A 15,188-nucleotide genomic window follows, 5' to 3' on the forward strand; every position below is an offset into this window, starting at 1 on the left:
CAGCTCTGATTTTGAAGATTTTTTTTTTACAAAATTATTCTTTTTGTATATTATTTAAAATCAGAAACATTTCAGATGGGAGTAATAATCTAGAGGGGGAATAGACAATGCTGCGACTGATATATCGACGCTCAGCCTAAATCGCTAATGATAGAAGTTTGAAATTTCGAGAAGATATTGATTTTATACTGCAGGTGTCTCATAAGATAGGATTTCTCCCCTAAATTCATCCCCAAAAAGGGTGAAATAGAGGATGAAAGTTTGTATAGCAATAAAAATTTATTTAAACTTTTGGTGCTGAATCCTAACTTTTTTGAAAATAAAATTAAACCATTTTAATTTATGATAATGTATCATTCTATAGGTGAAAGAATTTTTAAAATCGGTTAAGTAGTGAACTCAAAATGACGGTTTTATATATTTTCATACAAACTTTCATCCCGTGTTTCACCTTTTTAGGGGATGAATTTCGAAAAATCCTTTCTTATGTGACACCTACAGTATAAAATCAATATCTTCTCGAAATCCCAAACTTCTATCATTAGTGATTCAGGCTGGGCGTCAATATTTCAGTCGCAATATTGCCTATTCCCGCTCGCTTCAGATTCCCCCCCCCCCTCCACCAGAAATGTTTATGATTTTAAATAATATACAAAAAAAATCATTTTGAAAAAAAAATCATCAAAATCAGTGCTGTCATTGAGTACTCCCTAAGAATGGCTATTGTATGTATTCCTTTATCCGACTAAGTGTGCCATTGCATATACAATTGAAAACTCACATTCTTGGAAATGTCTGTTCACATTATCTATATCTAACTAGATCCAATTTTTGTTCATTTTCTAGTACATTATGTTTCTATTTCTAGTTCTATATAAAAGATTTCTATGTATGATATTCTTAGTAACGTTAAGTACTACTCTGAAATTTTTAATGTAATTTACCAGTACTTGTTTTGAAAGATATAGTTATCCTCCTTCAAATCAAAATCGCAATGAACTCTTTGTGCAAAATTTTGAAACTATATTCTTTTCACTAATGAAAAATAAAAGATCCCACACTTTTGACATTGCGTCTAATTTTTAACCCTTGCCCTGAAAAAAGTTGTGTTTGAAATGTCATTTAATGGAAAGTGTTCCTAGCTATGTTTCAAATGCGAGTTTAGGGTTTCGTACCCGAACTGATTTACAGACAACATTTTTAAATATCAATAGAAACTTGTTGGTACTTGGACTGTTTTATCACAATTATTATTAGGTTCAAGCCTTATAACTTGGGCCTTCTAGGTATTATTTACTCCTTAGCTTTAGCACTAAGTTCAGTTTTTCAAATCTAATTCAATCTTTGTTATTTTTGGCACCTGGTCCACTAATGAAGTTCAGTCTTAATTTGTTTTATAAAGTGTCTGTGTAGGTGTGTGTGCAAGAGAGTGAGAAAACGAAGAGTGAGAGAGACGGAGAGAAGATGCACAGTGTATATGCCCGTAATGTCTGCCTCAACAGGTCGTGGTAGTAGAATACAGGTCTAATCTCTAAAGGCTATATCCACCACGGTTTGTTAAGTATTTTTTCAATAGAAATTTTACTCTCCACACGGATACAGAAATTCAAAGAAATTTAATAATACGGGAGGCCATAACATAGGTAAGTCTTATCTAATAGAAAACAAGATTTATCATACTGGGTGTTTCTAAATGCCTAGTAAAACGTTCTACCAGATATTATACCAAAATAAGTCGATTTAACTAAACTTGCCAGTTGGTTTGTTCTTAGCTTAACTCTAAACACGAAAAGCTATTTTACTAAGATGAGTTATGTTGACAAATCTGTTTGCATTCAATTGTTTGGTGTTAAAATTCGAGATAATTGAAACGCAATTGTAAAAATTGCAGTTTAATATAAATCACAAGTGTTGTCGAACAAACAAAATGTACGTTTTCAAAAGTAAGATTGGAAGAGATCCATGTAACAAGATGGTTTTCAAAAGCAGGGAATGTCGATGATTTTTTTTTTTTTGCTTTAATAATAAAAGCTCATTCATGTAAAACACGGCAGAGAAAAATTATTTTTCAAATAACTATAAAAACAACCAAAATAAAAGCAATCAAAGATTTGTTTTATGTCTTTCTAGCAAAACAGAAGCAAGGAGTGCTTATGGCAAAACGGATGAACCGATTTTTTTTTAACTCCCGAACTAACAAAAGAGGTGTTATAAGTTTGACCGCTGTGTATGTGTCTTTCTATGGCATCGTAGCGCCAAACGGATGAACCGATTTTAATTTTTTTAGGTTTCGTTTGAAAGGTTATTTAACGGAGAGTGTTCTTAGCTATGTTTCAAGTGCGAGTTTAGAGTTCCGTACCCAAAAAACTAAAAAATTGTCGACGAAATTAAAAATCGATTCAGTTTGGAAGGAAAAAGGTTGAATGGCTATTTTGAATCAGGAGAAACACTCAAAGTGTCAAGGCAAAATTACAAATATAATAATTATTATTATATAAACCGTGTGTGTAACTACCATCTTGGGATATACATATGTCTGTAGTATGACTGAATACATCCGTTTACTAATGCATCTAAGCGAGAGGTATTATTCATGTATTGTAAGACTACAGATACGATAAACAGATACGATACGACAGGCTGTTGTATGCATGCAGAGAGTGGGAGATTTGTTGCATACAAATATTAACTATGTAACTAAAAAACTCCCACCTCCAAGTGTCTTCCAAATAATTCAATGCATGTATATAATACCTCTCGCTTAGATGCATTAATAAACGGATGTATTATGTATTCAGTCATACTACAGACATATTTATATCCCAAGATGGTAGATACACACATGGTATAGTAGGTATGGTATTCCTATATTCGATGATGAATACAAATAATTTACATTGTGTAAATGCAATTTTACGACATAATTGTTCTTCGATGTATGAATCAAAACTAAAATAATAATTTCGAAGTGGTAAAACATTCATATAATAACAGTTATAATATCTAATATAATTTCATATAACTATTATAGAACTAATTTTAAACGATAAACGATAATTGTTCCTATATCTTGTGAAGTGAAATTTCATTTGTAGACATATTTTATACAAGCTGATTCATTAATAGACGCACACTAGAAGTCTTTTTGCAAAATTTCACTTTAAAACATTTTTATTAACGATATTTGACATACTGCACATTTCTATTTACATTTCTGTCTTATGAAATAAACAACAAATGATTCGTTTTGTATGATTATTATTCAATTGTTTGCATGTAATTTGGATAGTAAAGGTTAGTTAAAAATAAAAGTAACAAAAAAAGCTTGTGGCTTTGTAAATTGAAAAACAAAATTTCATTTTTTTAAAACAAAAATTAACAAAAATCTTTTTTAAAATTTTTAGAAAATAAAATAAACCAATGTATAATAATTTAGGTGGGTCAATAGACTTATAGATATATTCATCAAACAAATTTGATAATCTAAAGCTGCCTATTAGGGAGATATTTTTCTATATTTTGGAAATAATAATTTTTAACACACATTGTACAAATTTTGTTAAAGATATTTGTATTATTTTGTACTATTTTCTATTTTTTGGAAATAAAAAGAGATTTCAAAATAGACTAAAATTATAAAAACAATAATTTTAATAATAAAAAATTACATTAGTATCGTAAATAACTAACTATATTATTATTTCATCCATTCATAAATACAATATTTATGAAAAATAATGAAAAAAAAAAAAAAAATTCAAAAGGGTATAGATATAGAATCCATAACATGTAATTCGAAAAAATTAATATGGAAATAGTTTTTCGAATAATTCAATGATTTATAAGTCATTCTGTATAACTTTAATAGTTTAAAAGCATTTATACTTACGTCTTCGCCAACGCCAAAACATTTGAATCATGTCACCAAAACCACCCCACATTTCTAAATTAACTTTTTAGGGTAATTAATAATAATTAATATAGATATGACAAACAACAATTTAAATTAACCATTTTATATCGTTAAATAATTTTATCATAATTCGCACTTTAATGCACACACACTGATACACATAAACAAAAAGTTTTTGAATAATATTCTGCTTTTGTTTATATTTTTACATTATTTTTGTTAATTATGAATTATTATTTTATTTTATTTAAAATTAAAATTACTCACACTTCACTTTCGTTATAAAAAAATGTTTCTTTTTCTTTATTACAGATTTAATTTTTTTTTTTTTTTTTTTGGTGAATTGATTACATTTTTATCGAATTTTAATTGCTGTACAAATATGAAATTTTTTATAAATATAAAAGTAATTCAATTTTTAAGAATCCGTACCAAGATATTGAACATATTATCATTTTATATTGTTTTATTAACCGGCTTCAAACAAAAACGGAGAAGGCTATCAATTCGACTGTATTTTTTTATTATGTTTGTTACTTCAGAACTTTCGACCGTGTGGTCCTATTTCTGACAACGGCATCCATGATAGACCATGATGTAAATATCGTGTGCATAAAAACCATAAAAGTCTAAAATTTGCATTAAGTGTGCATGACAAGAGGATGAAAAACTTTTAACAAAAAGAAAACCGACTTCAAAAGAAAAATTTTTCCAAAACAAATTAAAATGCACTAAAAAGTAAAAAAATAACGATAATATAATGTAGTTAAAATTATTGTTATTTTTGGAGTCGGTGTCAGCCAAGCTAATGTAGCAAACTGTTCTGTCAGAGTTGTTTCCTTGGTTGTTAAAAGTTTTTTTTTTATGTTTGCTCTACTTATCATATCATGTGTGTGGGATTGAATGATGCAGCTTTCCCATTCCTAAGGATTCGAAAAAAATAACCAAATTATTAATTTATTATCTTTAATAAATCTATTTATAATTTTTGCCACTTTGAACTTTCACCAGAAATTTTCAAAAGCGGAGTAAAGTGCCATTTCAACTTCGAGTGTACTTATGAATCAAAGCCGGAGAAATCTTTTAATTAGCAAAACACATGCTTGACAGTTTTATGAATTGCAAAAGTTTTATACTTTTATTATGTTTTGTAGCAAATTTTTTACGCTATAAATTATTTATTTTTTATGTTTAAAAATAATAAATTGAATTTTAATATGATTCAGTTTTACCGATAAATTAAAAAAATTCTTGTAAACGCAACAAAACCTGCATACATAGATAAATATGGATTCTAAAAAAAATTTCAAAGGAAATGATGAAACGGTGAGAAATATGATCTCTGTGGCAAACCAGAATATTTCCGATGCCAAAGAAATAACCATCTCTCGATTATTTTTTTTTGCTCGGATTACCTTTTCTCGCATCACATTCTTGTAGTGTTATTCTCCTACCGTCAAAATTTGATTACCATACGACTAAAGTTTATGGCTCTACATACATAAATCTGAACGCACATATAAGCCTTTCTTCTGTGGATTCTCTGAATGCTTACTTATTGAAAAGGGTTGAGTGAAGGGGCTATGGCATCAAAAATAGTGCACATGTATTAACATTGTTGGCAAAGTTAAAAATTTTTGGTATGGTAATTTAAATTGAATTCACAGAGAGGTAAAAACTAGGTTAATAAATTTTAAGCATAAAATATCCTTGAAAAACATAAATAGGCTCAAAATATCTTTTTTTATCATTATTAACGTTTTTCTAAAATTAACTAGTTTTGCACGCTCCTACCAAATTCCATGTGAAAGAAGGCAAGTGTAAGGAATAAAAATGCAAAATTTTTATAATTCAATCTCTAATACTGTTGTTTTATAAAACTGATTTTTAAACAAATATATCGATTTCAATAAAAAATTAAAAATTCCTGATCAGCAGAGTTCCATCTCTAAAGTCATATTTCTCCTTCATTTATTGTTTCCTGCTATCCTGTTCAGTTGCAGAGGTGTGAAAAAATGCTGAAAATTTAACGCCTTCAAAAGGCACATGCTTGACACTAATCAAGACACATCCTTGACAGGAATTTCAAGAGGCTGTACAGATACTCACAGTTATTAAAATGAGATCCCAAAAATGACATAAATTGTGCTTTTGGGATCATGAAAGGAATTTATAACACACTTCCATCCCTCCCTGTTAATAATCTTCGATACAGTGCATAAGTCTACACTTTCGAGGAAAATATCACAGAATATACTCAATCCAATTATAAAAACAACAATTGTGTTTGTTGTTTTATCAATTTAATTTTCTAAACCAAATTGAAACATGTGCTTTTGCATATAAATTTTGAATTATTAATTGGTTTTACAGTCAAACCAAACACATATCCCTACCAACTTTCATAACTACACGAATAATAAGTGCATGCATCACAAATCAACATTTGAATTTAAAGACCGTGCACCCATAATATAAGCTAAATTTCCATAATTATTTTTGTTCCCCATTCGAGGATGACATATCGGAATTCTGAGAATTGAGCTATTCGATTTTCATGTTTTTGAAAGGTTGGTAGAAAGGTTGGACGTGAAAGTGCGGATGAACAATCAAATATGTTCAAATGTACCGAAGTGGGATATCAAATAAAATAGCATTACGTGTACATTACACAAATGTGGCCCCGGCGGAAGGGAATATGGGGAGGGAGGGTGAAAGTGATGATGGACGATTAACCTGTTCAGCTTAAAAACTGCGAGCTCTTTTATCGAGAGTTTATGAGATTTCATAAAATTTACTAGATACTTCTCATCTATTTCCATATCCTACAGGAAAGCGTGGCAGGATACAGCTAGTATGTTATAAAAAGGAAGCTAACGATAACGTGATACATGAAAAAAATCGTGAACAGTTTGCAACTGACGAAAAAATTGCAAAAAAGATTTTTTTTTGCACTCCATTTTGTAACCTTTTTGACAGTTAGCAAATAGTCGTTTGTTTTGATGCATCGTGTCGGTCTTGGCTATATTTTACATATGGCATACGGCAAACATAAACACTCAAATACCTTTAAAAATTATGTTTGGGAACTGAGAAGTTTAAAGTTTTAATCGTAACTCGATCGTCGAATTTATGGGACTTGAGTTTTATCAGACATGTATTACAATTGCTCCCCAATTTACATTTCTTTGACTTTAAAAGAGCAAGGGCAGGCGAGACACCACAAGTATCACCCTTCTTGCTACTTTGTGACATTGTTGAGGAAGCCTCTACAAAATAGATATTATTGTGTCTACTTCAGCTTCATAAACAGGTACAATATTGAGAAGAAATAATAAATTGATATAAAAATAGAAAAAAAAAACAACTTAGAAACAAATTTGATGATATTAGTCTTTGACTGACTGACAGGCAACTCCTGTTAGTTATTACAGAAGCTATTACCCACACACACACACCCATCAATACACACAAGGAGTTTCCACCATTTAGCATTCGATAGAAAGAAAAAAAAAAACAAACACACAAACAAACAAACCATATATAACAACACAAATAACAATCAAGAAAGAAAGGAAACAATATACAAAACAGTTTGAACGACGATAGATATGTTTTGAGCAAATGAACAAACAAATAATAACATATATGCATACATTCTTATACGCATCATTATAAGGGATGTTTACAGGGTGGATGAATGACTGCGTAAATTCCCATTGACCATAGAGGAAATAACAACCTGGCCAATATTAGATCAAACTTGCGACGAGTCCGGTCTTCATCAAAGCCAGGGTGTAGTAGAAGAGAAAATGAATTGAATCACAGGAAAGTTGGACTAAAAATATAGGTTCAATACGTATAAGACTGAACTTATACGATCAAGTTGCTAAAAAGTCTCAATAAAGAGACGAAATGCAGAAGTGGAGCAAATGTCTTTCTCCAAGCCTGAGTATAGGTAAAGAGAAAATGAATTGAATCACAGGGAAGTTGGACTAGAAATATAGGTTCATTACGTATAAGTCTCTGATCTTATAAGATCAAGTTGCTAGAAAAGTCTCAATAAAAAGACGAAATGCCCAAGTGGAACAAATGTAATGTTCTGATTCGATATTCCTAGTCGGATTCAATTCAATTTATTTATGGTAATCGGAAAGGCAAAAACATTACAGAAGTTTATTCGTTCTTTTTCTTCCGAAAACATTTTATTTTGTACGTAATAAACTTTTAAAGTAAAAAAGGCAAGGTTCCATTTCAATTTCTGGTTCCGTTATTTATGTCACCATGTATAGTTTGACCTGGATCGACTTCTGTGATAATGTGATTGTTGTTAGCTATAGTATGACGCTTTTATATTCCTACATATAAGGTAGTATATTCCATAAACGATTTTGAAGCAACTGGAGCCAGTGTACACAGTAAAAAACAACTGGATTGTAGTAAACGCGTATACTGAATAGTCCGGTATTACTATAATAAGGAAATATTTCTGGAGTCGACAATCTCCATACTTAGGCTAAGACAATGAGTATTTAACTGCTTAAGAATTTTCTTGAACTAAGAAAATGTTTACTTACTACCGTGTAAAGAAGACATTGTTTTTTATCAAATACATTTTTCGGTATAAGTACATTCAAAAAAACATTGCCCTCCACGTGTTTCTTACTCGAATCCCGGTTTTATTCTAAATGTATTTACTTATGCTTGAATATTTACTAATGAGAAATATTGGCCCGGATTAAATTCTGAGAAACTACTTATCTGTATACCACAATTTGTGCCAGAACTACATTTAGACATAACAAGACAGAGAGTGCCACCTTATGCATATATTTATTTGCTTCTCATATAAAAATGTAATCTGCAGTTCGTAAACAACATCAAACATATAATCTTGAACGTCAGAATATAAAATATATCTGGGCAAATATAGTGCGTCCACTTCAAAACAAGCAATATTTATTTAGTGCTTTTACTCGAAGCAAAACAGAATAATTGCATATCATTTTAGTAGATTCATTTTCGTAGATTGGTGAAATTTATCTCAACGTGAGCAAAGATTTCCACGTAGGTACCCTTCTTAACAGTCTTATGATAGATAAGGTCTTTTTCATCATTTTTTATTTTCTACTTTTATTGGGAAATAGTAATAATATAATTTTATAATCACAAGCCCAAGAAAATGGGTAAAACTTTGTCTCGATATTTCTGTGCATAATAGAAGGAAGCCATTGCTTTCGTGTTACCGTTTAATGTGGTTTTTATTCGGCATTATTCGAAACATATTTTTTCTCTACTGTTTGTACATGAATAAATTTTTATTAAAGCAAAATATAAAATCCATCAATATTCCCTACTTGCTTGGGGTTTATATTATTTATATTTGTACAAATATTATCAATAAATATTTACAAAATTTAATTCATGGGACTTGAATTATTCTGAGTGTGATTAAGCCGCAATTTTAACAAATGTCATAAAAACTGTTGTAATGCCCACAGACACAAAATATTAATTTTGTTGTAAATATTTACCATTTTGCTCAGCTGTACAATTAACCATACAATATCAAACAATTGAAGGTTACAAAACGCGTCAGTGAACAAAGGATGTATTTATTTGTAACAGAATCTTTACACCAGAAAATATTGTAAATCTATATATATATATCCCACAATAGACAGTATGTTCTAGAAGTTCCTAGCTACCCTTTATTTAGCTCTTTTTTCGGGTAAGTCAAGTCCCACCAAAAACATTCTGTAAAAAACTAGCCAAGTCTCTAAAAAGTAATGAAATCTAGACAAAATCGTGCCAAGTCTAAGGTTCCTTACTGCGATTTCTTTATTATAATAGTTGTTGTGTGACTTGGAGGATACACAAGGGTACAAAACCAGGGGATCCGTGACACCATTGCACCAATCTGAGACCACATAACGTCCACGGCCACGTCACACAACATTAACTGTAATAATAAAAAAAATCGCAGTTTGCACCAATCTGAGACCACGTCAACGTCCACGGCCAATTCACACAACATTATCTATAATAATAAAGAAATCGCAGTAAGGAACCTTAGACTTGGCACGACTTTGTCTAGATTTCATTACTTTTTAGAGATAACCAAACAGCTCCATCGAGACTTGGCTAGTTTTTTACAGAATGTTTTTGGTGGGATTTCACTTCTTTTTGTAGAAACGTGGGCATATTGACTTATTTTTTCCAGGGTCACCAGGTACTCTAGATCTACGATTATCTTAGTTTTTCCTTTCGTGGCCATTAAACCCTTACTCTGTACCAAATTTCAGCTCTCTGAGTTAATGGGAAGTACTAGTTCTATTCTGATGATCAAGAGTGAGTGACTGAGTGTCATAAATGCGAAACTTTGATTTCGCTTAACTTCGGAACTAAATAATCTATAGACTTGAAATTTTGGATTTTAAGTATGTGATTAGAGCTTACTGGATGGCCAGGACGAAAATTTCTGCGTTCTGGTCTTAACCAGAGATTCTCAAATAGGGGCCTGAAAATGCGGCGAAATGGTTCCAGTATATAATGGTACGGCAGTGTTTGTTTCGCGCTCAAATTCACCATCAAAATTGAAATAAAAAATATTTTTTTAATTTCTGTCCCCACAACCGTGCTCATACATCCTTAATTAGTCGCGCACAACGGATTTTTTGTTTTCCATAATTTATATAGGTCTTAACTTTAATTTATATATTTTTTTTTCACTTTCCAGCGACTTGTTTTGGAGAAATTTATGAAAACATATCATCCATCTACCAATTTACCATAAGAACAATGTTAATTATGCCTACTTTTGAAGTTATTTATTTATTTAAACAATCTGGCAATCCCTCCTAAAATTTTCAGATTTGATTTAGACTTAATTCAACTTGGTATTTTAAAAAAATCAAGAATTTTATCTAAAATTGCCCTGGCGCTCTTACATTTTTAAAGGATATAGTCTCCTGGGGCATATTGTATATGTGTGTAAGTATTCCTACACAATAAATATATTATTATGTCCAAAGAAAAACAATAACAGAAAATTTTGTATTTATTTTATTATAAACCACAGAAAACTTTGTTTATGAATACGGGTTTGTATGGGTAGTTAAGCGTCCTTTGTAAACTACAATTCAACATAAATACCCTTTCTGCATACAGAAATATAATTATTGATTGAAATTCTAAAAAACAGCAAGAAAATGAGCTCGTACAATGAGGGTTCTGTATCGTACCATAAAATTTGTCAAGAAAAGTATAATCATTTTTGGGTTTTCTATATTATGAAGACATTTCGCAAAAAAAAAAAATTCTGAAAAGAAAGACTGCATTTTTTTCTTGCATATAATAGGAAGTTAATGCAAATATTCATTGATTTCGGTAGACTGGTTCCAAATCATAAGGTACGATCTCCTAAAATATTTTTTGTTATTGTTCTCAATGGAAAAAGTTATTGAATTATAATATTTTAATGAAAGTATATTTTATTATAAAAAAAACCTGGCAATTGGTAAGAACATAAAAAGAATTGGAAAAATTATTCAATATTAATTCGTTTCAATAAACTTAAAAAATATTCTGATAATATTATACCGAATGTTCGATTTACATCTAGGCATATAAATATCACGAGTATGACAGAGTACATGCGTTAAGCAATGCATCTATGTAAGAGATATCATATGTGCTATATGAAATTACAAAAGTAACTTGTATCGTGGCTTATCTGTTGTAGTCCATCTATTCAACTAAGAAACTTCCACTCTCCTAGCGTCTTACAACTGTCTGAACGCATATCGAAGCTTCAACACATGTATATAATTAAAGCATGTTTTATGTTTTACTCGTGATATTTATATGCCTAAATGTAAATCAAACATTCTGTATACCTATATGTATACATCCTATACAAAGGCAAAAGTTTGTTTTAAAATACTTTTGGAGGAAGGTGTCGAGGCTTTAAATAAAGTTGTTATTTTATATTTTTTAAATCATATTTATATTTTATTTATAAAGGTGCTTCAAGTGTGAAGAGCGTTTTTTTATTCAAAAGTTCTTTTTGAAAAGAAAAATGCGGTTTTGCAATATTTTTCATCAAAAAAAGTAAATGTCTTAAGAAAAGACAAATAATCAAATTTAAGCTTAACACCTAATCAATATCCAAGCCCACTGAAAGAGAAGCCCTCGGTTTTGAGAAAAATCGTAGAAGAATGTTGTTAGATGTAACTTGATAATATCTTATCAAATTTAACAACGTTTCTTTATTAGGTTTTCCTGTCGAAAAAATAGTCAAGATGCGGAATTAAACACCCAACCTCCGAGGCTACGTAGGAGTAACGATTCATTAAGCTATCGGGATACTAGATTAAGCTGGGTAGTAAATGACAACTTCTTATCGAAGCCATTTGACATATTGATATTTTTAATTTAGAAGGGTGTAAGAAAAAACGGACACAAAAATTTTTCAACAAAAAAAAATATCAAAAGAAAAGTTGTTTACTAGTTTGTATTTTGGGAAGAATGGCCCTTGGCGTAGGTCGTATTTACTCCAATAAACTTGAAAGATAGACTGCTGATTTCATAAGGTAAAAATCAAATTTAAATCAAGTTGTTTAAATCTTTTTTTTTTTTTTTAATAATTAAATTAAACCAAAAAAAAAAATATCATTTTCATTTAAATGAATAAATTGTTTTTTGTTTCTAAAACATTTCAGTCAAAACAATAATCTAGAATTAAAACTAATTTCTACACAAACATTTTTTAAATTCATGTTAAATAATTATTTTAGTATTCATAGTACAACGTTTTACAAATAAATTTAAACTTGGTTAATTTACTTTTTTGTGCCCAGAGTAAAATGTTTTTAATCTGAATCTGTTGTAATAATCTTAAAGCCGTATAAAATATCATAATTTTATGGCGAAACTCATTGAAAATGTCAATTATAGGATTGTATACTTGATCCTAACTTCATAAAAAGAAGATTTATAGAATACTAGAGTGATACTCACCCGCTTCGCTGGGTTTAAAGGTAAAGATAATGATAAAAAAGGTAATGATAAAAATTTCTCTCGCTTATCCCCTTTATATAGCTCGAAATAATGGTAAGGATTGTTTTATACAGGTTAAATTAGTGTATGGTTTTCTATTTTTTAAATGTATAATAGTCGTAATTATTCATTGAGTATATCAGAAAAGATGGCCGTGAAATATTTTATATTGACTATTTTCACAGAAATCTGTAATTTATGGTAACGTCAAATGACTACTTTTACACAAATCTGTAATTTATGGTAATATCAAATTTAATTAATTTTTTTTTTTTTTATTAATACATATATCTTTATAAATTATATCTCATGTGTTATTCTGAAATATGAGATATATTGCTGTACAGTTTCATTAAAAACCATTCGCTAGTTTTAGCGTGAAAGCGTAACAAACAAACAAACAAACATGCTTACTTTCGTATTTATTATATATAGAGATAGAGATAGAGATTAAATATTTTGCATGAGTTTTTTGACTTGGCTTCGCGTATTTGATGAAGTTTGATGGAATTTATATAAAATTGACCTTATTTCAGTATACTTGTCAAAGAAACTTATAAAAATAGTTGTATAGCCACAAAAAAACAACCATATAGTGTGATCCATCAATGTTCAAACCAATTGACTGGAACTAACAACGTTCCTTCTGCAGCTTTATATCTGTAAACTTCCACCTTCGTTGGTTGTAGTTTATTTGTTTGAATGTTATACTATTCCTTAAAAATATCTTTGGACATTGCATGCCCTGATATGAGTTTCTTCGTAGTTAAAAGCATGTTTCAAAAAAGGACCTTTACATTAAAAAGTATATAAAAAGTGCATAAAAGCTACAGTCCTTCACTATTCAATTGTGTTCACTATCGAATAATCATAGAAAAATCTGCAGTTTAAATTCTAAGTGATTCAAAAACGACTATATTTCAGTGATTCATTTTTCATAATTCAAGACTGATGATGATTTTATGGCGTTCAAAACATACTCTCATAATTACTGTAAGTATGAAAAGTTCAAAATTGTTTTGTTTTGACTTTTTAAAAGGTCGTTTTTCCTATGATGGGAAATGAATACTTATTATGACCACCAAAATCGATACAGATTGAAATTGAACTTTTTACGAAAGGCTTATAAAAGTAGAAAGTATGTGATATCGGACAGACGACGCTGCAAAACAAACATTCAACGAAAATCTGTGATATGGACGAACATGATTATTAAATAATTTTTTTTTGTGTATTTTTAATAAGCATTAATAAAAAAGTGATTTGCATGTGGTAGTATCGTGTGGTATTATCTTTTATCTTGGGAAAGGTAAAAATATTATACTAAAATTAATTAAAATTTTATTATATTTGTGTTATGTTTATCTATACTAGATGATTGTCTTTGAACGATACAACTTTTTTAAAATACAATCGTAGTTAGACGTGAAATGTGGCAGACTACACCGTAACCCTTTGGTTATAACATAGTTTTGTCTGTTAAAAGCATTAGAATTTCACCTTCAAAGCAGTCTTGTTGTTAACCTGTCTTAGCAAGAGAAGGAAGAAATATTGGAAATTCAGAACCGCACCGTTAATCTTTTACGGGTTCCACAAGAAATAATATTGAAAACATTTACGATTCTAGAAAAAAATTAAATTACAAAAATGTAAAAACCAAGAGTTTTAATGTAGGCTGAGATACGAGAAAATAGTCATAAAAAAAATCTAAACATATTTTATAAAGAGTAAAAATATCTGTTTTATCTTTATAAAAGATAAAAGTGATTATATTTTACAAGAAAACAACAAAAATTTATTTAGCTTGGAGCATTTATATATTTGACTGGCTCTAAATAGAAAAGCAGTTTTTTTTTTAAACAGGAGGAGTATATTTTTTTGAAACCGATTTGAATTTTTGATGAAAAGTTTTGTATTTACCTGCCACGATTTTCTGTCTTATATTAGCCAATTACAAATAAAAATATAATAGACGATTATTTTTCATTCAACAACTCAATAAACTTTTCACTATAAAATTTCTTCGTGTATGAAAACGTTGCGTTTTGGGGTATTTTTCGGAAAAAATTGTTTGGCTTCATAATGAAATCACATTCGAAAACACAAAAGTACCATAGGGCTAAACAAAAATTTCAATAAACAAGTGAAATCAAACAATTGCCTGAGTTAATTGTTGACATACCATGTATAGACAGTGTTGATTACTCTATCACAT

General features: G+C 29.6%; 1 protein-coding gene across 1 annotated transcript in view; it reads right to left on the reverse strand.

Annotated features, from left to right (window-relative positions):
- The window catches only part of LOC123294747 (probable 3',5'-cyclic phosphodiesterase pde-5), an 82,010-nt gene extending 77,993 nt beyond the window's left edge, over positions 1 to 4,017 (reverse strand). Inside the window, exon 1 of the mRNA XM_044875882.1 lies at positions 3,890 to 4,017. Within this exon, the coding sequence (XP_044731817.1) occupies positions 3,890 to 3,941 (52 nt within the window). The 5' untranslated portion in view covers positions 3,942 to 4,017. The remainder of the gene's footprint in view (positions 1 to 3,889) is intronic.
- Positions 4,018 to 15,188: the final 11,171 nt, after the last annotated feature.

This window comes from Chrysoperla carnea, chromosome 3 (assembly GCF_905475395.1).
Source record: "Chrysoperla carnea chromosome 3, inChrCarn1.1, whole genome shotgun sequence".
In the NCBI taxonomy this organism is placed as follows: domain Eukaryota; kingdom Metazoa; phylum Arthropoda; class Insecta; order Neuroptera; family Chrysopidae; genus Chrysoperla; species Chrysoperla carnea.